Raw genomic sequence first — 24,866 nt, 5'->3', positions numbered from 1 at the left:
AGAGGATTCCTGTCTGCCTTCCACCCAAACTGAGTCATTTAGTATAGGTCACATAGAAGAGTTGTAGGATATAGCCTATACCTCTTCTTTTTTTCTGATATGGCGCTATCTCCCTGATAGTTTTATCTTTTTAGTGAAGTAAAACTGATCTACAACTCTTAGTTCCAGGGGCACAGAATAGCAATTCTATATACTTCTATACATTACAGAATGATCTACAATACAGCTGTATTTAGGACCATTTGAGGTATGGTATATCTCATGAGAATGTTTCTTTCCATCTTGATTTTAGCAGCTGTGTTTGGTTGTAGGCTCTGAAGTCTTAATAGCTTGGAATGTAAATTGAAATTTTGAATGGTTTTGTCCACAGATCATTTGGGTCCATTGAATTCAGGATCAGTGAGGGGTTCATAAATCTGAAAAATTGTGTTATTCCTTTTTTTATTCAGGTATAGTTGATGTACAATGTCATATAAGTTTCAGGTATACAACATATTCATAATATTTATGAATAATTTCATTTATAATATTAGGAAATATTGCCTATATTCTCTATGTTGTACAATATATCCTTGTAGCTTATTTATTTTATACCTAATAGTTTATACTTAATCCCCTACCCCTATCTGGCCCCTCCCCTGTTTCCTCTCGGCTGGTAACCACTGGTTTGTTCTCTATATCAGTGAATCGTTTTTGTTACACTGGTTCACTTGTGTTTTTTAGATTCCACAGTGATACATACAGTATTTGTCTTTCTCTGGCTATTTCACTTAGGATAATGTCCTCTAAGTCTATCCATATTGTTTTAAATGATGTTATTTCATTCATTTTTATGACAAATATTCCATTATATGTGTTTATATTAGAGAGAGAGAGAGAGAGTGTTTTGAAGAAACATCCAATAGGATGATTGGCTTATGATAGAGAACTTTAAAAATTATTTATTATTACAAGATATATCACTTTATATATGAGATTAAAATTTAAAAAAAAAGGATTCAAATTAATAGTAAAAGTTTTCTTTCTCTCTGACCCCTTTTCTCATTCTGTAAACATAACCACTGTTACCAGGCTGTGTGTAAGCTTCCATCCAGAAGATTTTTATGGCTATAAATGTAGATATTCATGGAAAAAAATTTCCCTGCAACTTTATTTATTTAATACTGTATCTCGGAGCTCTATCCCATGAGCACATAGGCTTATGCCTTTCTTCTTTTTAATAGATTTAATTTTTTATATCAGTTTTAGGCTCAGAGCAATATTGAGCAGAAGGTATGTAGTTTTCTCGTATACCTCCTGACACATACACAGCCTCTCTCATTACCAACACCCCCCCTCACCAGAATGTTACCTTCATTACCATTGATTAACCTATATTGACAGTATTATCATCACCCGAAGTCCATAGTTTGAATTGTGTTTCACTCTTGGTGGTATTGAATTCTTGTCTGGGAAATCCCATGGTCAGAGGAGCCTGGCAGGCTATAGTCCGTGGAGTCCCACAGAGTTGGACATAGCTAAGCATGTAATGGCATGCATCCACCATCAGAATATCATAGAGAATAGTCTCACTGCTCTAAAAATTCTCTGTGCTCCACCTAGTCATTCTGCCCCTACACAGCCCCTGGCAACCGCTGATCCTTTTTACTGTCTTCATATTTGTCTTTCTAGAATGTCAGATAGTCGGAATCATACACTATCTTACTTTTACAATTGGCTTCTTTCTCTTAGTATGGGCATTGGAGGTTCTTCTGTATCTTTTCATGCCTTGATAGCTTATTTAATTTTAGTGCTGAATAATATTCTATTGTCTTGAATGTAACACAGTTTATTTATCTGCTCACTTACTGAGGGACAAAGAAGCCTGGTGGACTACAGTCCATGGGGTTGCAAAGAGTTAGACACGACTGAGCGACTAACATTCACTTTCTGAAGGACATCTTGGCTGTTGCCAAGCTTTCATAATTATGAATGAGGAAATTATAAACATTGTGCAGGTTTTTGTTTGGACATAAGTTTTTAAATCCTTTGGGTAAACACGAAGGAGCACAATTGGTGGATCATATGGTATGTATGTGTTCTTAGAAAACAGCAAACTGTCTTCCAAAGTGACTGTACCATTTTGCACTCTCAGCAGTAATATGATTTCCTTTCATTCCACAGCCTTATCAGCTCTTGGTGTTGTCCATATTCTAGATTTTGGCCGTTCTCATAGGTGTATACTGGTATTGCAGTGTTTTAATTTGAATTCCCTATTGACATATGATGTGCAACATGTTTTCCTATGTGTATTTGCCATCTATCTGTCTTCTTTAATGTGTCAGTTAAAGTCTTTAGCCCATTGTTTTCACTTGGTCTGCTTTTGTTTATGTGTATAGCTTTAGCAACCTCCTGACAAGGCATACACCAACTCTGACTCACACAGTTCATATCTTTTTTTTTCTTTATCTTTTTCCACCTCAGCATTCTTAGTATATAATTGAAAATGTGATGATTTGCTACATGTGTATATTGTGAAGTGATTGCCACAAGAAGATTAGTTAACACATATATGCGGGTCAGGGAGCAACAGTTAGAACTGGACATGGAACAACAGACTGGTTCCAAATAGGAAAAGGAGTGCGTCAAGGCTGTATATTGTCACCCTGCTTATTTAACTTCTATGCAGAGTACATCATGAGAAACACTGGACTGGAAGAAACACAAGCTGGAATCAAGATTGCCGGGAGAAATATCAATAACCTCAGATATGCAGATGACACCAGCCTTATGGCAGAAAGTGAAGAGGAACTCAAAAGCCTCTTGATGAAAGTGAAAGAGGAGAGTGAAAAAGTTGGCTTAAAGCTCAACATTCAGAAAACGAAGATCATGGCATCTGGTCTCATCACTTCATGGGAAATAGATGGGGAAACAGTGGAAACAGTGTCAGACTTTATTTTGGGGGGGGGCTCCAAAATCACTGCAGATGGTGACTGCAGCCATGAAATTAAAAGATGCTTACTCCTTGGAAGGAAAGTTATGACTAACCTAGATAGCATATTCAAAAGCAGAGGCATTACTTTGCCAACAAAATTCTGTCTAGTCAAAGCTACGGTTTTTCCTGTGGTCATGTATGGATGTGAAGAAGGCTGAGTGCTAAAGAATTGATGCTTTTGAACTGTGGTGTTGGAGAAGACTCTCGAGAGTCCCTTGGACTGCAAGGAGATCCAACCAGTCCATTCTAAAGATCAGTCCTGGGTGTTCTTTGGAAGGAATGATGGTAAAGCTGAAACTCCAGTACTTTGGCCACCTCATGTGAAGAGTTGACTCACTGGAAAAGACTGTGATACTGGGAGGGATTGGGGGCAGGAGGAGAAGGGGACAACAGAGGATGAGATGGCTGGATGGCATCACCAACTTGATGGACATGAGTTTGAGTGAACTCCGGGAGTTGAGGATGGGCAGGGAGGCCTGGCATGCTGCAGTTCATGGGGTCGCAAAGAGTCGAATATGACTGAGCAACTGAACTGAATTGCATTTTTGTGTGTGTGTCTGGTGAGAACATTTAAGATCTACTCTCTTAACAATAGTGTATAATATTCTTGAAAATTGCTAATTATAGTTACCATACTATACCACACACTTATTAGATCCCTAGAACTTATTCATCTTGTAACTGGAAGTGTATACCCCATGGCCAACAACGATCAACATCTCCCCATTTCCCCCCCCCCCCTTAAGTCCCTGGTGGCCAACCACCATTCTACGCTGTTTCTATGAGTTAGGTTTTTTAGACTCTATGTGCAGGTGAAATCATATAGTTATTTGTCTTCCTCTGATTTTTTTCACTTAGCATAATACCTTCTAGATATATCCATATTGTTGAAAAGGCAGAATCTCCTTCTTTTAAATGGCAAGTAAGATTCTGTGGTGTGTATGTATATACCACATTTACTTTATCCATTCGTCTATCTGTGGACGCTTAGTTTCCATATCTTGGCTATTGGGAGTAAGGCTCCAAGGAACATAGCTTGGGGAGTGGTGGTGGTGGTGCAGATATCTCTTTGAGATACTGATTTCCTTTGTTTTTGCAATATGCCCACAAGTAGGATTTGATGGATCATAATTCTGTTTTTCAATTTTTGAAGACCCTCCATATTATCTTCCAGAGTGGCTGAACCAATTTACTTCCTACCAGCAGTGCCTAACGATTCCTTTTTCTCTACACCCTCACCAAAACTTAGCATGTTTTTTTGATTCTAGCCATTCTAACAGGTGTGAGGTGATACCTCATTCTGGTTTTGATTTGCATTTCCATGATGATGGATATTGTTCAGCATCTTTTCATATACTGTTGGCCATTTTTATATCTTCTTTGGAAAAATGTCTGTTTAGTTCCATGTGAGTGACACAAACACACATTGAAGAAAAGACAATGTCTCTTCAAAAGTGGTTCTGGGAAGACTGGACAGCTTTTACATGTAAAAGAATGAAATTAGAACATTCTCTAATGCTATATGCAAAAATAAACTCAAAATATATTAAAGCCCTAAGTGTAAGACTGAACACTATAAAATTCCTAGAGGAAAACATAGGTAGAACACTCTCTGACATAAACCTCAGGAATTAATTTTTGATCTGTTTACTAAAGTAAAGGAAGTAAAAGCAAAAATAAACAAATGGAACATAATTAAACTTAAAAGCTTTTGCACAGCAAAGGAAACTGTCAACAAAACAGAAACCAATGCACTATGATTCATTTTGAGTTAATGTGAAAAGTCTAAGGTCTGTGTCTATGTTTTTTTTTTCTTTGTTGTTGTTGTTCCATGTGGCTGTCCAGGTGTTGTAGCACCATTTGTTGAAAAGACTATCTTTTCTCCATCATATTGCCTTTGCTCCTTTGTCAAAGATCAGTTGGCTATGTTTATGTCAGTCTGTTTCTGGTCTCCCTGTTCTGTCTCTTGCTAATACCACAGTATCTTAACTTTATAGTAAGTCTTGAGATGGGTATTGTCAGTCCTCTAACTTTGTTCTTTTCATTCAATATTGTATTAGCTATTCTGGGTTTTCTTCCTCTCAGTATAAACTTGATCAGTTTGTCAGTATAAACTTACAAATCAGTTTGTCAGTCACAAAATCATTTGCTGACATTTCAATTGTGATTGCACTGAATCTATAATCAAATTGGGAAGAACTGACATTTTGACAGTATTGAATCTTCCTATCCATGAACATGAAATATGTCTTTTCTTTTGATTTCTTTCACTAGAGTTTTGTAGTTTTCTTTATATAGATCTTGTGCATATTTTGTTAGATTTCTCTAAGGTGTTTATTTGGGGGAGGTGCTGCTAATGTAAACAGTGTCGTGCTTTTTGTTGTTATTTCAAATTCCATTCGTTCATTGCTGGTACATAGGAAATCTACTTATATACCCTGCAACCTTGCTATAGTTACTTATTAGTTCTAGGAGTTTTGAGTTTTGGGGTGGATTTTTTTCGACAATCATGTCTTCTGCAAAAACAGTTTTATTTCTTCCTTCCCAGTCTTTATACCTTTTTTCCTTTTCTTGTTTTATTGAAGTAGCTGGGGCTGACAGTATGATGTTGAAAAGCAGTGCTGAGAAGGGACATCATTGCCTTGTTCCTGATCATGTTAGCTGTAGGTTTTTTGTAGATATTCTTTATCAAGTTGAGGAAATTCCCTTGTAGCCCTAGTTTACTGAGAGTATCCCATTCTTTTAAACAGTTGCAGAATACTTCATTGTATTGAAGAACCATATTTACTTCAACTATTCTTCAGTGAACACTTGGTCTGATTCCATTTCTTCTTGCTCTTGTAAGCAGTACCGCTATAAACATCCTGTACGTACCTCTTTGGGCACGTGTGCAAGTATTTTTCTGTAACATGTACCTAAAAGTACAATTGTTGAATTGAGAAATATGCATATTTAAATTATTTTAATTGTCTAAATGTTTTAAGAATTATAGACCTGCAGGAAACTTGCAAGTACAGTGCAGGGACCTTCTTTTTTCCCCCTAATAATTTGAGAAGATGTTACCATACCCTATGATCCTTCCTCTCACAACATACTTCAGAGTGCCTTTCCTACAAACATCCTTTTGCATATCATCAATGTAACCATCTGAATCAGAAAATGAATGCAGATCCATTAATACTACCTAATTCTCAGATTCCATTCAAGTTTCACCAGTTGTTCCAATATTATCTAATACAAGGAATTCCCATTTACTATTCACCTAGATTTCCCAGTTATAGCACATTTGCTCTGGTGTATGTATTTACCTTCAAATACTTTTCTTCTGAATAATTTCAGAATCAGTCCCAAATATGATACCCATTATCTCTTGATATTTCCACATACATTTCCATTTCCTAAAAATGAGGACAACCGTCCTCTATGACTATAGTACATCCATCAAGATCAGGAAATTGACAATGAGCCAGTATTACCATCTGGTCCACAGACCTCATTCAAATTTCACTCATTGTCCCACTGATTATACTTATAGGTTCAGGATCCAGTCCAGGAATACCTGTTGAATCTAGCTATCATAATTTCCCTGATCTCAGGGACTGTAGTCTCTCAATACTTGTTCAATGCTGAAAGCTGTTGCCTCATGTTTTGTTCATTTTATGGTTATTTATGATGGGAAGGCTAATCTGATACCGATTATTTCATCAAAGGAAGAATTGAAAGTCTATTTTAGAATATTAGAAGCTGGGTTATTAAGTGCATGACTTTTATTGGTGGATTATATGATTTAAACCCATAAAATATGTCACTTTTCCTCTTTAGAGGTTTAGGTCTTAAATTTTATCTTGCCTTATATCAATATTTTTTTTTCCTTCCTGTTAGCACTTACTTGTTATATCAGTTCAGTTCAGTAACTCAGTCATGTCCAACTCTTTGTGACCCCATGGACTGTAGCATGCCAGGCTTCCCTACCCATCACCAGCTCCCGGAGCTTGCTCAAACTCATGTCCATTGAGTCAGTGATGCCATCTAACCATCTCATCCTCTGTCATCCCCTTCTCTTCCTGCCTTCAATCTTTCTCAGCATCAGGGTCTTTTCCAATGAGTCAGTTCTTTGCATCACATGGCCGGAATATTGGAGCTTCAGCATCAGTCCTTCCAATGAATATATTCTGAACTGATGTCCTTTAGGGTTGACTGGTTTGATCTCCTTGCAGTCCAACGGACTCTCAAGAGTCATCTCCAACACCATAGTTCAAAAGCATCAATTCTTTACCACTCAGCTTTCTTTATGGTCCAACACTTACATCCATACATGACTAATGGAAAAACAATAGCTTTGATGAGAAGGACCTTTGTCAGCAAAGTAATGTCTCTACTTTTTAATATGCTTTCTAGGTTAGTAATAGCTTCTCTTCCAGGGAACAAGCCTCTTTTAATTTCATGGGTGCAGTCACCATCTGCAGTGATTTTGGAGCTCAAGAAAATAAAGTCTGACAGTGTTTCTATTGTTTCCCCATTTATTTGCCATAAAATGAAGGGACCAGATGCCATGATCTTGGTTTCTTGAATGTTGAGTTTTAAGCCAGCTTTTTCACTCTCCTCTTTCACTATTATCAAGAGGTTCTTTAGTTCCTCTTCTCTTTCTGCCATGAAGGTGGTGTCATCTATATACCTGAGGTTATTGATATTTCTCCTGGAAATCTTGATTCCAGCTTGTGCTTCCTCCAGCTCAGCATTTCTCATGATGTGCTCTGCATATAAGTTAAATAAGCAGGGTGACAATATCCAGCCTTGACATACTCTTTACCTGATTTGGAATCAGTCCATTGTTCCATGTCCAGTTCTAACTATTGCTTCTTAACCTGCATACACATTTCTCAGGATGCAGGAAAGGTGGTCTGGTATTCTCATCTCTTGAAGTATTTTCCACATTTGGTTGTGATCCACACAGTGACAGGCTTTGGCATAGTCAATAAAGCAGAAATAGATGTTTTTTTTCTGGAACTCTTTTGCTTTTTCAATGATCCAATGGATGTTGGCGATTTGATCTCTGGTTCCTCTGGCTTTTCTAAATCCAGCTTGAACATCTGGAAGTTCTTCATATACTGTAGAAGTCTTGCTTGGAGAATTTTGAGTATTTGTTAGCATGTGAGATGAGTGCAATTGTGCAGTAGTTTGAACATTCTTTGGCATTGCCTTTCTTTGAGGTTGGGGTGAAGACTGACCTTTTCCAGTCCTGTAGCCACTGCTGAGTTTTCAAAATTTTCTGGCATCTTGAGTGCAGCACTTTCACAGCATCATCTTTTAGGATTTGAGATAGCTCAGCTGGAATTCTATCACCTCCACTAGCTTTGTTCTTAATGATGCTTCCTAAGGCGCACCTGACTTCAGACTCCAGGATGTCTGGCTCAGATACCATTGTGGTTATCTGGGTCATGAAGATCTTTTTTGTGTAGTTCTTCTGTGTATTCTTGCCACCTCTTCTTAATATCTTCTGCTTCTGTTAGGTGCATACCATTTCTGTCCTTCATTGAGCCCATCTTTGCATGAAATGTTCCCTTGGTATCTCTAATTTTCTTGAAGAGATCTCTAGTCTTTCCCATACTACTGTTTTCCTCTATTTCTTGGCATTGATCACTGAGGAAGGCTTTCTTCTCTCTCGTTGCTATTCTTTAGAACTCTGCATTCGGATGGGTATATCTTTCCTTTTCTCCTTTGCCTTTTGCTTCTCTTCTTTTCTCAGCTATTTGTAAGGCCTCCTCAGAAAACCATTTTGCCTTTGTTTTTCTTGGGGATGGTCTTGATCACTGCCTCCTGTACAGTGTCACGAACCTCTGTCCATAGTTCATCAGGCACTCTATCAGATCTAATCCCTTCAATCTATTTGTCACTTCCACTGTATGAAGGTAAGGGATTTGATTTAGGTCATACTTGAATGGTCTAGTGCTTTCCCCCACTTTCTTCAATTTAAGTCTGAGTTTGGCAATACGGAGTTCATGATCTGAGCCATGGTCCACTCCTGGTCTTGTTTTTGCTGACTGTATAGAGCTTCTCCATCTTTGGCTGCAAAGAATATAATCAATCTGATTTTGGTATTGACCATCTGGTGATGTCTATGTTTATAATTGTCTCTTGTGTTGTTGGAAGAGTGTGTTTGCTATGAACAGTGCATTCTGTTGGCAAAACTCTGTTAGCCTTTGCCCTGCTTCTTTTTGTACTCCAAGGCCAAACTTGCCTATTGCTCCAGGTGTTTCTTGATTTCCTACTTTTGCATTACAGTCCCCTATGATGGAAAGGACATCTTTTTATGGTGTTAGTTCTAGAAGGTCTTGTAGGACATCACAGAACCATTCAACATCAGCTTCTTCAGCATTATTGCTTGGGGCATAGACTTGGATTATTGTGATATTGAATGGTTTGCCTTGGAAAGAAACAGAGATCATTCTGTCATTTTTGAGATTGCCCGCAAGTACTGCATTTTGGACTCTTGTTCACTATGAGGGCTACGCCATTCCCTCTAAGGGATTCTTGCCCACAATAGCAGGTATAATGATTATCTGAATTAAATTTACCCATTCTGGTCCATTTTAGTTCACTGATTCCTAAAATGTCGATGTTCACTCTTGCCATCTCCAGTTTGACCACTTCCAATTTGCCTTGATTCATGGACCTGACGTTCCAGGTTCCTATGCAATACTGTTCTTTACAGCATCAGACTTTACTTCCATTACCAGTCACATCCTCAACTGGGTGGTGTTTTCACTTTGGCTCCGTCTCTTCTTTCTTTCTGGACTTATTTCTCCACTCTTCTCCAGTGCCATATTGGGCACCTACCAACCTGGGGAGTTCATCTTTCAGTGTCCTATCTTTTTGCCTTTTCATCCTGTTCGTGGGGTTCTCAAGGCAAGAATACTGAAATGGTTTGCCATTCCACTGGTGATCCAGCAAAGGACTATGAACCCCTGGGAATTTGACTTTGGAGGCCAGTGTGATTTGATAACAGAACTTCCACAGGACTGAGAAAGCAGGTTCTTGGAGGGCACAAACAAGACCTTGTGTCACCAGGAGCCGGGAGAAAAGAGCAGTCCCCACAAGAGACCGAGCCAGACTTGCCTGTGAGTGTCCAGGTTTCTCCAATGGAGGTGGGTCAACAGTGGCCTGCAGCTAATTTGCTAATAGGTATATAACTCCTTACTAAAAACTAGTAAGGGGGCACCCTTTCTGCCCCCTTCTGATGTCTATGTCAAAAGCTTTCTCTATTCCTTTTATACTTTAATGAAACTTTACAACACAAAAGCTCTGAGAGATCAAGTCTCGTCACCGACCCCAGATCAAATTCTTCTCCTCCAGAGGCCAAGAATCCCGGTGTCGTTCATGGCTCATGGCAACAACCTTTCACTAGGAAATTTACTCTATTTACACTCACTTTTTATTAGCATAGTTATACATATTCTTGTGTTAGACAATATGGAAAGTCCATCTTTTGTATTTAATGTATTTTTGTTTTTTCCATTTGGTAACTTTTGTTGAATTTTAGTTGTTGGTATTAACTTTTCATTCTTGAATGAGTTAGAGGTTATACATCCTGTATCTCTTTTTTTAGTGGTTACCTTAATTTTTTTGCTATAGGAAATAGATATTTAAAAATAAATTTTTAAGAACAGTTTTAGATTTACAGTGCAAAGCTAATGCAAAGAGTTCCCATGTGCTCTACACCTAGATTATTGTTATTAACATTTTATATCAGTACAGTACATATATCACAATTAATGATCCAACACTGATACACTGTTATTAAAGTCCATATTCAGATTTTCTTCGTTTTTTACTTAAAGTCCTTTTTCTGTCCTAGGATCTGATCCAGGGTACCATGTGAATTTCCATCATTACGTCTCCTTTGGCTCTTCAAGCTATGCCAGTTTCTCAAACTTAGTTTTTGACAGCCTTGAAAGTTTTGAGGAGTATTCAGTTCAGTTCAGTTGCTCAGTCATGTCCAACTCTTTGTGACCCCATGGACTACAGCCCACCAGGCTTCCCTGTCCATCACCAACTCCCGGAGCTTGCTCACAGTCATGTCTATTGAGTTGGGGATGCCATCCAACCGTCTCATCCTCTGTCGTCCCCTTCTCCTCCCGCCTTCAATTTTTCCCAGCATCAGGGTCTTTTCCATTGAGTCAGTTCTTCTCATCACATGGCCAGAGTATTAGAGTTTCACTTTCAGCATCAGTCCTTCCAATGAACATATTCTGAACCGATTTCCTTTAGGATTGGCTGGTTTGATCTCCTTGTAGTTCAATGGACTCTCAAGAGTCTTCTCCAACACCATAGTTCAAAAGCATCAATTCTTCACTGCTCAGCTTTCTGCTCCAACTCTCACATCCATACATGACTACTGGAAAAACCATAGCTAAAAGGACCTTTGTCGGCAAAGTCACATCTCTGCTTTTTAATATGCCATCTAGGTTGGTCATAACTTCTCTTCCAAGGAACAAGTGTCTCTTAATTTCTGGCTGCAGTCACTACCTGCGGTGATTTTAGAGCCCAAGAAAATAAAGTCTGTCAGTGTTTCCATTGTTTCCCCATCTATTTGCCATGAAATAATGGGACTGGATGCCATGATCTTGGTTTTTTGAATGTTGAGTTTTAAGCCAGCTTTTTCACTCTCCTCTTTCACTATTATCAAGAGGCTCTTTATCTCCTCTTCTCTTTCTGCCATGAGGGTGGTGTCATCTACATATCTGAGGTTATTGATATTTCTCCTGGCAATCTTGATTCCAGCATGTGCTTATCCAGCCCAGCATTTCACTTGATTAGTCAAGTATTTTGTAGGATGCACCTCAGTTGGAGTTCTTCTGCTCTTTTCCTTGTGATTATACTGGGGTTATGGAGTTATCCTTCCTTGAGGAAGACCACAGAGGTTTAGTGCCCTTCTCATCGTATGAAGGGAATATAGTATTGGGACTTCTGGTGGTCCAGTGTTAAGACTTTGTACTTCCACTACAGGGGGCACGGGTTCCATCCCTGGTCAGGGAACTAAGACTCCACATGCTGTACAGCAAGACTAAAAAAAAAAAAAGCAAGGAATATAGTATCAGTATAACTCATCACTCTTAATCTTAATCTTGATCACCTGGCTGATGTAGTGTATATGTCAGTTTCTCCATTGTAAGGTTTCTTTTCTCTTCCCCACCCTTTATACTATAAGGTTGGAAGGGAGTCAGCACTTATGGAGAGGAGAAATGTCTACATAAATTAATTTGAATTCTTCTGTTTTTATGTTTTTGCTCAGTCATTTATATCAGCATAGAGTCATGGATATTTATTTTATACATAGGGTCATAATCCAGTACCACTTTATTTTGCTACTTTAAATTTTTCCAGCTTTAGCAATTGAGAACTCTTTTCTGTCAGTTCTGTGCCCCTTTGACATATACCCACCAATATAAAATATTTTTAAAAGTACTTCCTAGCACTGTAAGAAGCTCAGATCTCATCTAGATATTTCCTGTCCCACTTCTAGAATCAGCTATGTCTCCAAGGAGGTCTGGTTCCTTTTATTGGAGAATTGTATTTAGAAACCAAATCTGGGTGCCAGGTGTGTTCATTGCTACTTGGGTGTTGTTGCTTCTAAGCCTTTTCATCTGACAGAGCAAGGGGATGTATATCTGAATACTAACCCCATGTATATGCACATGTTTGAATATTTCTATATGTAACCATATATATATATATATATATATAGCTAAACATTATTCATACTGCTGTCTCCAATTCTAGTCAACTGTCATATGAATCTCTTTCTAATTCTCTCGTCTGTAACCTCCCTCTCCAGCAGTGAGAAACCTGGCTTCTGTAATCTACTGTCCATTTACTTCAGTATACGTGCAAAGTGGTTTGCTTGAGACTTAATGTATATACCCTGTGGGAAACTACATGCCTACCTAGAGGGAAGGAAAGCTGTCAAGTTCAGTAGCAATCAGGGTTGGGCAGATGGGTCCACTTCTGAGGATAAATTGTGAAAAACTCTTCTGCACAGCCTTTTTAGTTATGTGTCAGATACTAGCCTAGGTGTAGGTGCTGGGGTTGGTGGGGGGGAGCAGGTCCTAGGTTGCCAAAATGCAGAGTAGCCTTTGTATGAGAGTTGGGATGGGGTGAAAGAACTTGGCTCATTATCAAAAGTCATACTATGAAGAAGTTTTTTCCAAAAGGTTATATTAAATACTTCATTTTTCATACACTTGAACCTTCAGTCCTCTAGTGGACTGAGGACTGTTTTTTTTTTTTTTTGGTTTTGTTTTGTTTTTGCTGTTGTTTTGGAATCAATAGATTGCTTGCTGAGGGATATCAATTCAGTGTATCTTTGAGTGGCTTCAACTGATTTCCTTTTGTGGAATTGTCTTCATAACACTGTCTAAAGGGAAGTGACAGTTACAAGAGTATATTTATATTATTTTATTTCTTTCCAAAAGAGTTACATTTTAAAATCTTTTTTTTCTTTTTAATTTTCAGGATCTGGGGACACTGGTGATTTCCGTCTGGAGGATGCAGTGGAAGGAACTTCTTCAGTAAAGCGTGAGTAGTAAATCAGAATATTAAATGCATATAACGTGCTTAATATGAACTACCCATTTAGAATACATATTCAAGGAAAACAGTAGATGGCCTGTTTCACTTAATCAGATCAGTTCAGTTCAGTTCAGTTCAGTCGCTCAGTTGTGTCCGACTCTTTGCGACCCCATGAATCACAGCACGCCAGGCCTCCCTGTCCATCACCATCTCCCAGAGTTCACTGAGACTCACGTCCATCGAGTCCGTGATGCCATCCAGCCATCTCATCCTTGGTCGTCCCCTTCTCCTCCTGCCCCCAATCCCTCGCAGCATCAGAGTCTTTTCCAATGAGGCAACTCTTCGCATTGGGTGGCCAAAGTACTGGACCTTCAGCTTTAGCATCATTCCTTCCAAAGAAATCCCAGGGTTGATCTCCTTCAGAATGGACTGGTTGGATCTCCTTGCAGTCCAAGAGACTCTCAAGAGTCTTCTCCAACACCACAGTTCAAAAGCATCAATTCTTCGGCGGTCAGCCTTCTTCACAATCCAACTCTCACATCCATATGTGACCACAGGAAAAACCATAGCCTTGACTAGATGGACCTTAGTCGGCAAAGTAATGTCTCTGCTTTTGAATATACTATCTAGGTTGGTCATAACTTTTCTTCCAAGGAGTAAGCGTCTTTTAATTTCATGGCTGCAATCACCATCTGCAGTGATTTTGGAGCCCCCCCAAAATAAAGTCTGACACTGTTTCCACTGTTTCCCCATCTATTTCCCATGAAGTGATGGGACCGGATGCGATGATCTTCGTTTTCTGAATGTTGAGCTTTAAGCCAACTTTTTCACTCTCCTCTTTCACTTTCATCAAGAGGCTTTTTAGTTCTTCTTCACTTTCTGCCATAAGGGTGGTGTCATCTGCATATCTGAGGTTATTGATATTTCTCCCGGCAATCTTGATTCCAGCTTATGTTTCGTCCAGTCCAGCGTTTCTCATGATGTACTCTGCATAGAAGTTAAATAAGCAGGGTGACAATATACAGCCTTGACGTACTCCTTTTCCTATTTGGAACCACCCTGTTGTTCCATGTCCAGTTCTGACTGTTGCTTCCTGACCTGCATATAGGTTTCTCAAGAGGCAGGTCAGGTGGTCTGGTATTCCCATCTCTTTCAGAATTTTCCACAGTTTACTGTGATCCACACAGTCAAAGGCTTTGGCATAGTCAGTAAAGCAGAAATAGATGTTTTTCTGGAATTCTATTGCTTTTTCGATGATCCAGCGGATGTTGGCAATTTGATCTCTGCTTCCTCTGCCTTTTCTAAAACCAGCTTGAACATCAGGGAGTTCACGGTTCATGTATTGCTGAAGCCTGGCTTGGAGAATTTTGAGCATTACTTTACTAGCATGTGAGATGAGTGCAATTCTGTGGTAGTTTGAGCATTGGTTGGCATTGCCTTTCTTTGGAATTGGAATGAAAACTGACCTTTTCCAGTCCTGTGGCCACTGCTGAGTTTTCCAAACTTGCTGGCATAGTGAGTGCAGCACTTTCACAGCATCATCTTTCAGGATTTGAAACAGCTCAACTGGAATTCCATCACCTCCACTAGCTTTGTTCGTAGTGATGCTTTCTAAGGCCCACTTGACTTCACATTCCAAGATGTCTGGCTCTAGATTAATCAGATATAACATGGTTATTATAATTTGAATTATTTAAAAGAAAATCTGGATATTTAAAATCCTTTGTTTCCTTTGTGGAGAATACCAAAAATGTGTAATAACTGATCCAGGATTTTCTCTGACTCAAGTCATAGCCCTTGCTGGTGTGATACCCCAGCAGTGACCTCCAAGAACTAGCTTTTTCTAGCTCAGAAAAAGATACCTTGAAGTGAATAAGGGATTTGTTTCTCTTTTTAGATCTTTTTATAATGACTATTCTTTATGTCGTGTCTGTGTGTAACCTCTCAAATGCTAAGCTTTATCATCAATTTCTCTTTAAATTTTTTTAAATTTAAATTTTTCTCTCAAGGTTAACCATCCTTTTTATTTTTTTTTTTTACTTTTCTTTTTTAAAATTTATCTTAACTGGAGGCTAATTACTTTACAATATTGTGGTGGTTTTTGCCATACATTCATATGAATCAGCCATGGGTGTACACGTGTTCCCCATCCTGACCCTCCCTCCCACCTTCCTCCCCATCCCATCCCTCAGAGTCATCCCAGTGCACCAGCCCTGAGCACCTGGTCTCATGCATCGACCCTGGATGTGGATCTACTTCACATATGATAATATAAATGTTTCAATGCTATTCTCTCAAATCATCCCACCCTCGCCTTCTCCCACAGAGTTCAAATGTCTGTTCTTGCTGTCTCACATATGGGGTCATCGTTACCATCTTTCTAAATTCCATATATATGCATTAATATACTGTATTGGTGTTTTTCTTTCTGACTTACTTTGCTCTGTATAATAGGCTCCAGTTTCATCACCTCATTGGGACTGATTCAAATGCATTCTTTTTAATAGCTGAGTAATACTCCATTGTGTGTATGTATCACAGCTTTCTTATCCATTCGTCTGCCAATGGAAATCTAGGTTGCTTCCATGTCCTGGCTATTGTAAACAGTGCTGCGATGAACATTGGGGTAGACGTGTCTCTTTCAATTCTGTAAACCATTCTTTTAAACATGCATGAATACTTTGAAAGTAAAGCTGATATTGCTTTGGTCCCTCCTCATCCTGTAACACCTGCTGTCATTCCCCAGAGGGAATTGCCTAAGCCAATTTGGGATATGCTGGTCCCAATTAGTTTTCTCTGCTGTTATGAACATCTATACATATAGGTTGTTCAGTGTTTTATGTTTTACATAACATGTGTATGGCTTCTTCATTTCAGTTATATGTATATATTTCACAACTTAGACCTGAGTAAATATAGCTCTCTATGGTAGTTTCCTTTGTTACAGGATGTTGTAACAAAGTACCACAGACTGGGTGACTTAAAACTACAGAAATTTGTTCATTCCCAGTTCTGGAGGCCAGAAATCCAAAATCACAGTGTTGGCAGAACATACTCCTCTTTGAAGGCTCCAGGCAAAGAATGCTTCCTTACCTAACCTAGCTTCTGGTGGCTCCAGGTGGTCTTCAGCTTGCAGCTGCGTGGTTCCTATCTCTGTCTCCATCTTCACTTGCCCTTCTCCTTCATGTATGTGTCTTCCCCTCAGTCTTTTATAAGGACACTTTTTGTTGAATTTAGAATCTACCTGGATAATCTCAAATGATCTCATCCCATGATCTTTACTTAATTACATCTGCAAAGACCCTTTTTTTCCCAAGTAAAGTCACATTCATAAGATTAGTACTTGGCTACATATTTTGAGAGCCACCATTCAGCATACTACATTTTATATCTCATACACAAACGTTTGCTTCATGAAACTGGCATTCTAGTGGTATGGCTTCAGCCATGGCCAGTGATGCCACTTCTTACTGGCAGACATGTGGTTTGTTTTTATTTTGCACAGTTACACATGGGACTTAAGTGAGCATTCTTGTCTGTTTCCTTCGTTCTCAAGTATAATGAAACTACAAGGCCAAAGGGTATATGTATTTTATACTTTGATAGATGCTGACAAATTGTTTCCAAAATGATTGTGCCATCACGTACTCCCACTGATACTGTTACGAGTACCTTTTTCCCCAGACCTTCATCATCACCAGATTTTACCAATTAAAAACATTTTACCAGTATGATGGACAAAAGAGATCCTATTTTTTGGCCATTTGCATTTTCCTCTTTGAATTGTCTGTTCATATCCTTCCCCCATTTTTCTGCCAGGTTGCTTGTCTTTTTTTTCCTAATGAGTATGAAAGGTTTCTTTGTATATTCAGGATTGAGAAAGGCAGGGACTCAGGAATTAGACTATGTGTGTCTGAACTCTGCCTCTGTCACTTATCAACTGTTACCTTGAGTGAGTTATCTGACTTCCTTGCACCTCCATTTCCTCATCTGTTGCATGAGGTTAATAATAATAATAAATTAGTAATAATTGTAAGAGTTCAATGAGATGGCCCCTGTGAAGCGTTTAGCAGAGGGCTTGATACAAGGTGAGTGCTCAGTGTCAGCCATTATTATTGTTATTTGATTTTATTGGACGGGCTTACTGTGGCTGGGCCTCTGGTATAAGAGTCAAGCATATATGATGAATGTACACCTACTTAAACTGATCAACAAAGTCAACATAATTCCCGTCTAACCTCCAGATAGAATTTTTGCAGAAATAGGCTGATCTTAAAATTCATATGCAAATTCAAGAAACCCAGGGTAGTCAAAACTGTCTTGAAAAAGATGTTGGAGGACTCACACTTCCAAATTTCAGAGCTTTACTACGAAGCTGCAGTAATCAAAATACTCTGGTATTAATCACAAAGGTAGACATAACTCAATGGAATAGAATTGAGAGTCTAGAGATGAACTATTATATCTGTGGCCAGTTGAATTTTGACCAAGGTGCTGAGACCGTTCAGTGGGGGAAGGAATGGTTTCTTCAATAAATGGTGTTGGGACAATTGGATATCCACATACAAAAAGTGAATTTGGACCACTGCCTCATACCTTATACAAAAATTAACTCAAAATGGGCCATATACATAAAAATGAACTTCTAAGAGATTTATAGTTTTGTGTATGGTGTGAGGTGAGAGCCTTGAGCATTCTCAGGCCTTTCCTGAGCATTTCCATAGTCTTATACATGCAGGTGGCCTTTTAGATTCCCAGGAAAATCAATATAGGTAATAACAGTGATGGTTTTAATGAAATCATTTAACATCTCCAAAACCAAACATGACCACACAACAAAACAAGCATAGTACATGTAAACACACACCCAATTTGTAAGTTTGTTAATTTCCTGATGGAGGACTTTTTAATATTTCTGTCCCTTTCTCAGTTGTGTGCCAGCCCATCTGATCTTCATCAGCGCCCATTAGCCAGTGTGTCTGGGACCACCAGAACATGTGTCTTTGGTGGAATGGCATCCTTTAAGACCAGGTCAATTTGCTGTCCTTTTTTTTCTGTCTTAGCTTGCTTCTCATGTGACTGAGATTTCCGAGAGATAGGCTCATCCGTCTCTCCTTGGCTTAGTTGTTTTTCCAGTTGGAGAACATTTCTCCTTTTTCCATTGTATATTTTTTATTGAAAGAGTCCCTGACACCTCGGTCAGGGTATTTGTATGTGACATCCATTCATCAATATTGAACAATGTTTACTGGGTGCTTGCTTGTTGCCAGGCACTTCCCCAGGAGCTGGGCATGCCACGTGGACTAGGTCGTTGCCCTCAGGGAGCTCTTTTCTCCAGAAGGACACAGTACATATAACAATTTCAGATGTTACGTTATCCAGTGCACTCCAGTGTTGTGGAGTGCACTGGAGCAGATGCAATAGGGTGATGGGACAGGGAGGGCCCAAAATAGGGGTGACGACTTCAGATTAAGCAGTAGAGGCCTCTTGCAGGAAGGGTGATATGCAGGAGCAAGAAAACAGCCTTCAAGACCAAGTGATCAGGTCTGAGAGCTGCGAGGCAGCAAAGAACATCATTGAGTCTGGGGCCTAGAAGGTGGCCTGTGTGGCTAGAGTATGGACAGTGTTGGAGAAAAGGAGGAGCAGTTGGCAGGGGCTGGATCATTTAGGGTGTTAGCAGGTATGGTGACCACTTTACTATAAGTACAAGGGGAAGCTCCTGGAATATTTTTAAAGCTTTATTTAGAGATAATTCCCATACCGTACAACTCACCTATTTAAAACATACAATTTGATGTTTTCTGGTGTATTCACACAGTTGTGTATCTATCACTATAGCCAATTTTAGAGCATTTTATCACCTTAGAAGAAATCTTGTTCCCTTCCCTTAGTGCTCCCTGATTCCTTGATTCTTCCTCTCCCCTAGACCCCTTGGCAACCACCAGTCTCCTTCCTGTCTCCCTGCATTTCCTTGTTTTGGGACATGTCAGTGGAGTCATATAATGTGTAGACTTACGTTTGGCTTCTTTCACTTGGGGTAACACTTTCAGGGTTTACCTTGTTGGTTTCAGAATTCTGCCCCTCCCTCTCCCCTGCCTTCACACCCTTTTCCCTCATCTCTCCCTTTTTCACTCTGTGTGCAGTCATCTCACAGGGGGACCCGCTTTTTCTTTTGCCAAATAAAGCTTCTTATGAGTGCCCCAATTTTCTCTGAATGCCATTGGCACTGTCATAGAGCCATACCCAGGGGAAGCGGCCCAGCTTATTGACTGTTTGGCTGTGGCACACCTTACAAAGAGGCACTCCCAGCAGGAGTGCAGTGTTGCTGGCTACATTCACTGAACATCAGAGAATCCTTGTTAAGTTTGTCATTTTGAGCGAGGCTTCACAGAAACAGATGACTATTTTAGGAGCTCACTGCTTTGATGACCTTGGCCTACTCTTCTAATTCCTTAATAAGTAGCTAGACTTTGCTTATCTCAATTGTTGATGATAATAAATCCCATTTAAAGGCTCACGATGAGAAAATCTGAAGTTAATGGTATCTTAAAAAGTACACAAATCCAACATCATGCTCTGCATCACCACAGGCTCAGGCTCTGACAGAGCAGCTGGTTCCCTAGACATACAAGGAACATATACTCTTGAACTGGCACCTGTAGTTCTTCAGAGAAACCAGGATCCTCCAGAAACTGGGAGTAGTAGGGTAGAGTTCCACAAAGCCATCGTGATCACGACACTATGGCATGGCTTAAGGATAGACATGTAGATCAATTGAACAGAAATTAGAGTCCCAAGTCCTTAACATCTCTGTTTTTTTTCAAGCTGGAAGAACTATTTTTTACACAAGAGGTATATGAATCATGGATTTTAAGCTAATAATACGTAAGTCACAATTGCTTTTCTGAATATTGCACAAACAGTGGTTTCAGTAATGTCATTTCTCTTTCCTAACTATGTGTGTGCTAAGTTGGCTTCATTGGTGTCTGACTTTTTGCAACCTTATGAACTGTAGCCTTCCAGGCTCCTCTGTCATGGCAATAATACTGGAGTGGGTTGCCATTTCCTACTCCAGGGGATCTTCCTGACCCTGGGATCAAACCTGCATCTCCTATGTCTCCTGCATTGGCAGGTTTTACCACTAGCACCACCTGGGAAGCTGTACATATAACTATACACATAACTATACATATCACCATAATACAAGATATACATAAAGAGCCTCATTTAGACAGGTAAGCTGTACTTCTTCATTTTTAAAAATTTTTATTTCATATTGGAGGATAGTTGATTAATAATGATGTTAGTTACAGGTGTACAGTAAATACACCTTACAGCCATACCCATACAAATATCCATTATTTTTCAAATTATTTTCCCATTTAGGTTATTATAGCATATTGAGCCAAGTTCCCTGTGCTATATGGTAGGTCCTTGTTGGTTATCTATTTTGTACTTCTTCATTTTACAGGTACAAAGTCAAATGGAAATTATAGATATAAAACTATCTCTAAACTGATGATGTAGATTTAAAAAAAAAAAATACACAATGACAGCACGTATCACTTGTGGTTCCCTTACCATGAAAATCCATCTACTGATTTGGCCTTCACATTGAAATAGGCATTACACTTCACATTGAAGTATACACAATGCCTTCCCAAGGAAGAACCTCTTTGAGATCCTGATTTCCTTTCTTTTGGATATATATCCAGAAGTAGAAATGTCTATTTAGATCTTCTATACCTGTTTTGATTGGGTTGTTTATTTTTTGATAGTGCTAATTTTAATTTTTTTTGAGGCACCTCCATACTGTTTTCCATAGTGGTTACACCATTTTACATTACCACTGACAGTGTACAAGGAGTTCCTATGCTCCACATCCTCATCAACACATTTATCTTTTTTTTTTTTGATAGTTATCTTCCCAACAGGTATGAGATGATGTCTCATTGTGGTTTTGATTTGCATTTCCCTGATAATTAGTGATGTGGGGATCTTTTCATGTACTCAATGGCCATTTGTATGTTTTCTTTGGAGAAATGTCTTAAGTCCTTTGCCCATTTTTAAATTGAAGTATAGTTGATGTACAATATTATGTAAGTTACAGGTGTACAATTTAGTGGTTCACAATTTTTAAAGGTTATACTCCATTTATAGTTGTTATATAATATTGGCTATATTCCATGTGTTGCATGATGATATATCCTTTGTAGCTAAGCAGTTTGTCCCTCTTAATCCCCCACCACTATCTTGTTCCTCCCCCTTCTCTCTACCCCTGGTAACTAATAGTTTGTTCTCTGTGAGTCTGTTTCTTTTTTTTTATATTCACTAGTTCTATTTTTTTAGATTCCATATATAAGTGATACAGTATTTGTCTGTCTGACTTACTACACTTAGCATAATACCATCCAAGTCCTTCTGTGTTGTTACAAATGGCAAAATTTCATTCTTTTTTATGGTTTCCATATCTTTAGCTATTGTAAATAATGCAGCTATGAACATTGCTGTGCATGTATTTTTTTTTTTTTTTGGATTAGTGTTTTGGATTTTTCCTTTTGAAGTATACACAGAAGTGAAATTGCCAGATCATATAGTAGTTCTATTTTTAGATTTTTGAGAAGCCTCCATACTATTTTCCATAACGGCTGCCCCAATTTACATTCCAGCAGCAGTGCACATGGGTTCCCTTTTCTTCACATTCTTGCCAACAATTTTTTGTGGTCTTTTTGATGATAGCCATTCTGACAGATGTGAGGGTAATCATTGTGGTTTTGATTGGCATTTGCCTAATGATTAGTGATATGTCTCTTTTCATGTGTCTATTGGCCATCTACATGCCTCTTTTGGAAAAAATGTCTGTTCAGTTTTTCTGCCTTTTTTTTTTAAGTTTTTCTGCTTATTTTTTAATCAGGTTGTTTGTTGTTCTGTTGTTGAACTGTATGAGTTGTTTATATATTTGTATGTTAATCCCTTATTGATCAAATCATCTGTGAATATTTTCTCTCACTCAGTAGGTTGTCTTTTCATTTTGTCAGTGGTTTACTTTCATATGATGTAAGTTTTAGTATGTTGTTTTTATTTTCATTCATCTCAGTGTATTTTATGATTTCCTTTGTGAGTTCTTCTTTGACCTATTGTTATTGGAAATGTACGGTGTAATTTCCATATAACTGGAAATTTTTCAAATGGCCCTATGTTAATGATTTGTTTTCATTCCACTGCGGTTGGAGAACACAATTTGTATGATTTCAGACTTAAAATATATTAAGATGTGTTTTGAAGCCTAGCATGTGGTCTGTCTTGGAGAATGTCCCATGTACAATTGAATAGAATGTATTTCCTGCTTGAGGGGATGTGTTCTATAGATGTCTGGTAGATCTGGTTGATTTATAGTATTGCTCAAATCTTGTATTTTCTTTTTGTTATAGCTATGATTGAAAGAATTATATTGAGATATCCAACTATTATTGTTGAACTATCTTATGTTCCCTTCAATTTTGTCACGTTTTACTTTGTATATCTTGGGGACTCTATTGTAAGGTGCACATATGTTTAAAATTTTATGTCTTACTGCTGTGTTTATCCTTTCATCATTATAAAATGTTACTCTTTGACTCTTGTAACAATTTTTGTCTTAAAGACTTTTATTTGATAATAGTATCACTCTTACAGCTCTCTTAAGGTTGCTATTGGCATAGTATAACTTTATCAATCCTTGTACTTTCAACTAGTTTCTATTATTGCTGTTTTTTTTCTGAGTAGTTGATTAATGATTGAGTGACTCCTGTGTGTAAAGCTAAACCTGTTTCATCTCTGCCTCTCCCATTACTTAAATTTCATTTCTCTCTACTACCTCTAGTTGTAGGAACAGTTACAGCATAGTCTCTTTTTTGGTTTCATCATTTTAATTTTATTCGATTTTTATTTTTTAATATAAATTTATTTATTTTAATTGGAGGCTAATTACTTTACAAGATTGTATTGGTTTTGCCATACATCAACATGAATATCCCACGGGTGTACACGTGTTCCCCATTCTGAATCCCCCTCCCACCTCCCTCCCCATACCATCCCTCTGGGTCATCCCAGTGCACCAGCCCCGAGCATCCTGTATCATGCATTGAACCTGGACTGGTGATTCGTTTCTTATATGATATTATACATGTTTCCGTGACATTCCCCCAAATCATCCCACCCTCTCCCTCTCCCACAGAGTCCAAAAGACCGTTCTATACATCTGTGTCTCTTTTGCTGTCTCGCATGCAGGGTTATCATTACCATCTTTCTAAATTCCATATATATGCATTAGTGTTTGCATATGTTTGGTGTTTTGGTGTTTTTGTGTTTTGGTGTTTTTCTTTCTGGCTTACTTCACTCTGTATAATAAGCTCCAGTTTCATCCACCTCATTAGAACTGATTCAAACGTATTCTTTTTAGTGGCTGAGTAATACTCCATTGTGTATATGTACCACAGCTTTCTTATCCATTCTTCTGCTGATGGACATCTAGGTTGCTTCCATGTCCTGGCTATTATAAACAGTGCTGTGATGAACATTGGGATACATGTGTCTCTTTCAATTTTGGTTTCCTCTGTGTGTATGCCCAGCAGTGGGATTGCTGGGTCATATGGTAGTTATATTTCTAGTTTTTTAAGGAATGTCCACACTCTTCTCTATAGTGGCTGTACTAGTTTGCATTCCCACCAACAGTGTAAGAGGGTTCCCTTTTCTCCACACCCTCTCCAGCATTTATTGTTTGTAGACTTTTGGATGGCAGCCTTTCTGACTGGCGTGAAATGGTACCTCATTGTGGTTTTGATTTGCATTTCTCTGATAATGAGTGATGTTGAGCATCTTTTCATGTGTTTGTTACCCATCTGTATGTCTTCTTTGGAGAACTGTCTATTTAGTTCTTTGGCCCATTTTTTGATTCGGTCATTTATTTTTCTGGAGTTGAGCTGCAGGAGTTACTTGTATATTTTGACATTAATTCTTTGTCAGTTGCTTCGTTTGCTATTATTTTCTCCCATTCTGAAGGCTGTCTTTTCACCTTGCTTATAGTTTCCTTTGTTGTGCAGAAGTTTTTAATTAGGCCCCATTTGTTTATTTTTGCTGTTATTTCCAATATTTTGGGAGGTGGGTCATAGAGGATCCCGCTGTGGTTTATGTCGGAGAGTGTTTTACCTATGTTCTCCTCAAGGAGTTTTATAGCTTCTGGTCTTACGTTTAGATCTTTAATCCATTTTGAGTTTATTTTTGTGTATGGTGTTAGAAAGTGTTCTAGTTTCATTCTTTTACAAGTGGTTGACCAGTTTTCCCA

At 38.5% G+C, this 24,866-nt stretch overlaps 1 protein-coding gene across 1 annotated transcript in view; it reads left to right on the top strand.

Moving 5' to 3' along the window:
• CD99L2 (CD99 molecule like 2) overlaps positions 1-24,866 on the top strand; it is a 61,828-nt gene that overhangs the window by 6,030 nt on the left and 30,932 nt on the right. Inside the window, exon 2 of the mRNA XM_018044584.1 lies at positions 13,487-13,549. Within this exon, the coding sequence (XP_017900073.1) occupies positions 13,487-13,549 (63 nt within the window). The remainder of the gene's footprint in view (positions 1-13,486; positions 13,550-24,866) is intronic.

Source organism: Capra hircus, unplaced genomic scaffold (assembly GCF_001704415.2).
Source record: "Capra hircus breed San Clemente unplaced genomic scaffold, ASM170441v1, whole genome shotgun sequence".
Lineage (NCBI taxonomy): Eukaryota > Metazoa > Chordata > Mammalia > Artiodactyla > Bovidae > Capra > Capra hircus.
The sequence above is the reverse complement of the archived record's forward strand: the minus strand, read 5'-3'. Positions and strand labels throughout refer to the sequence as shown.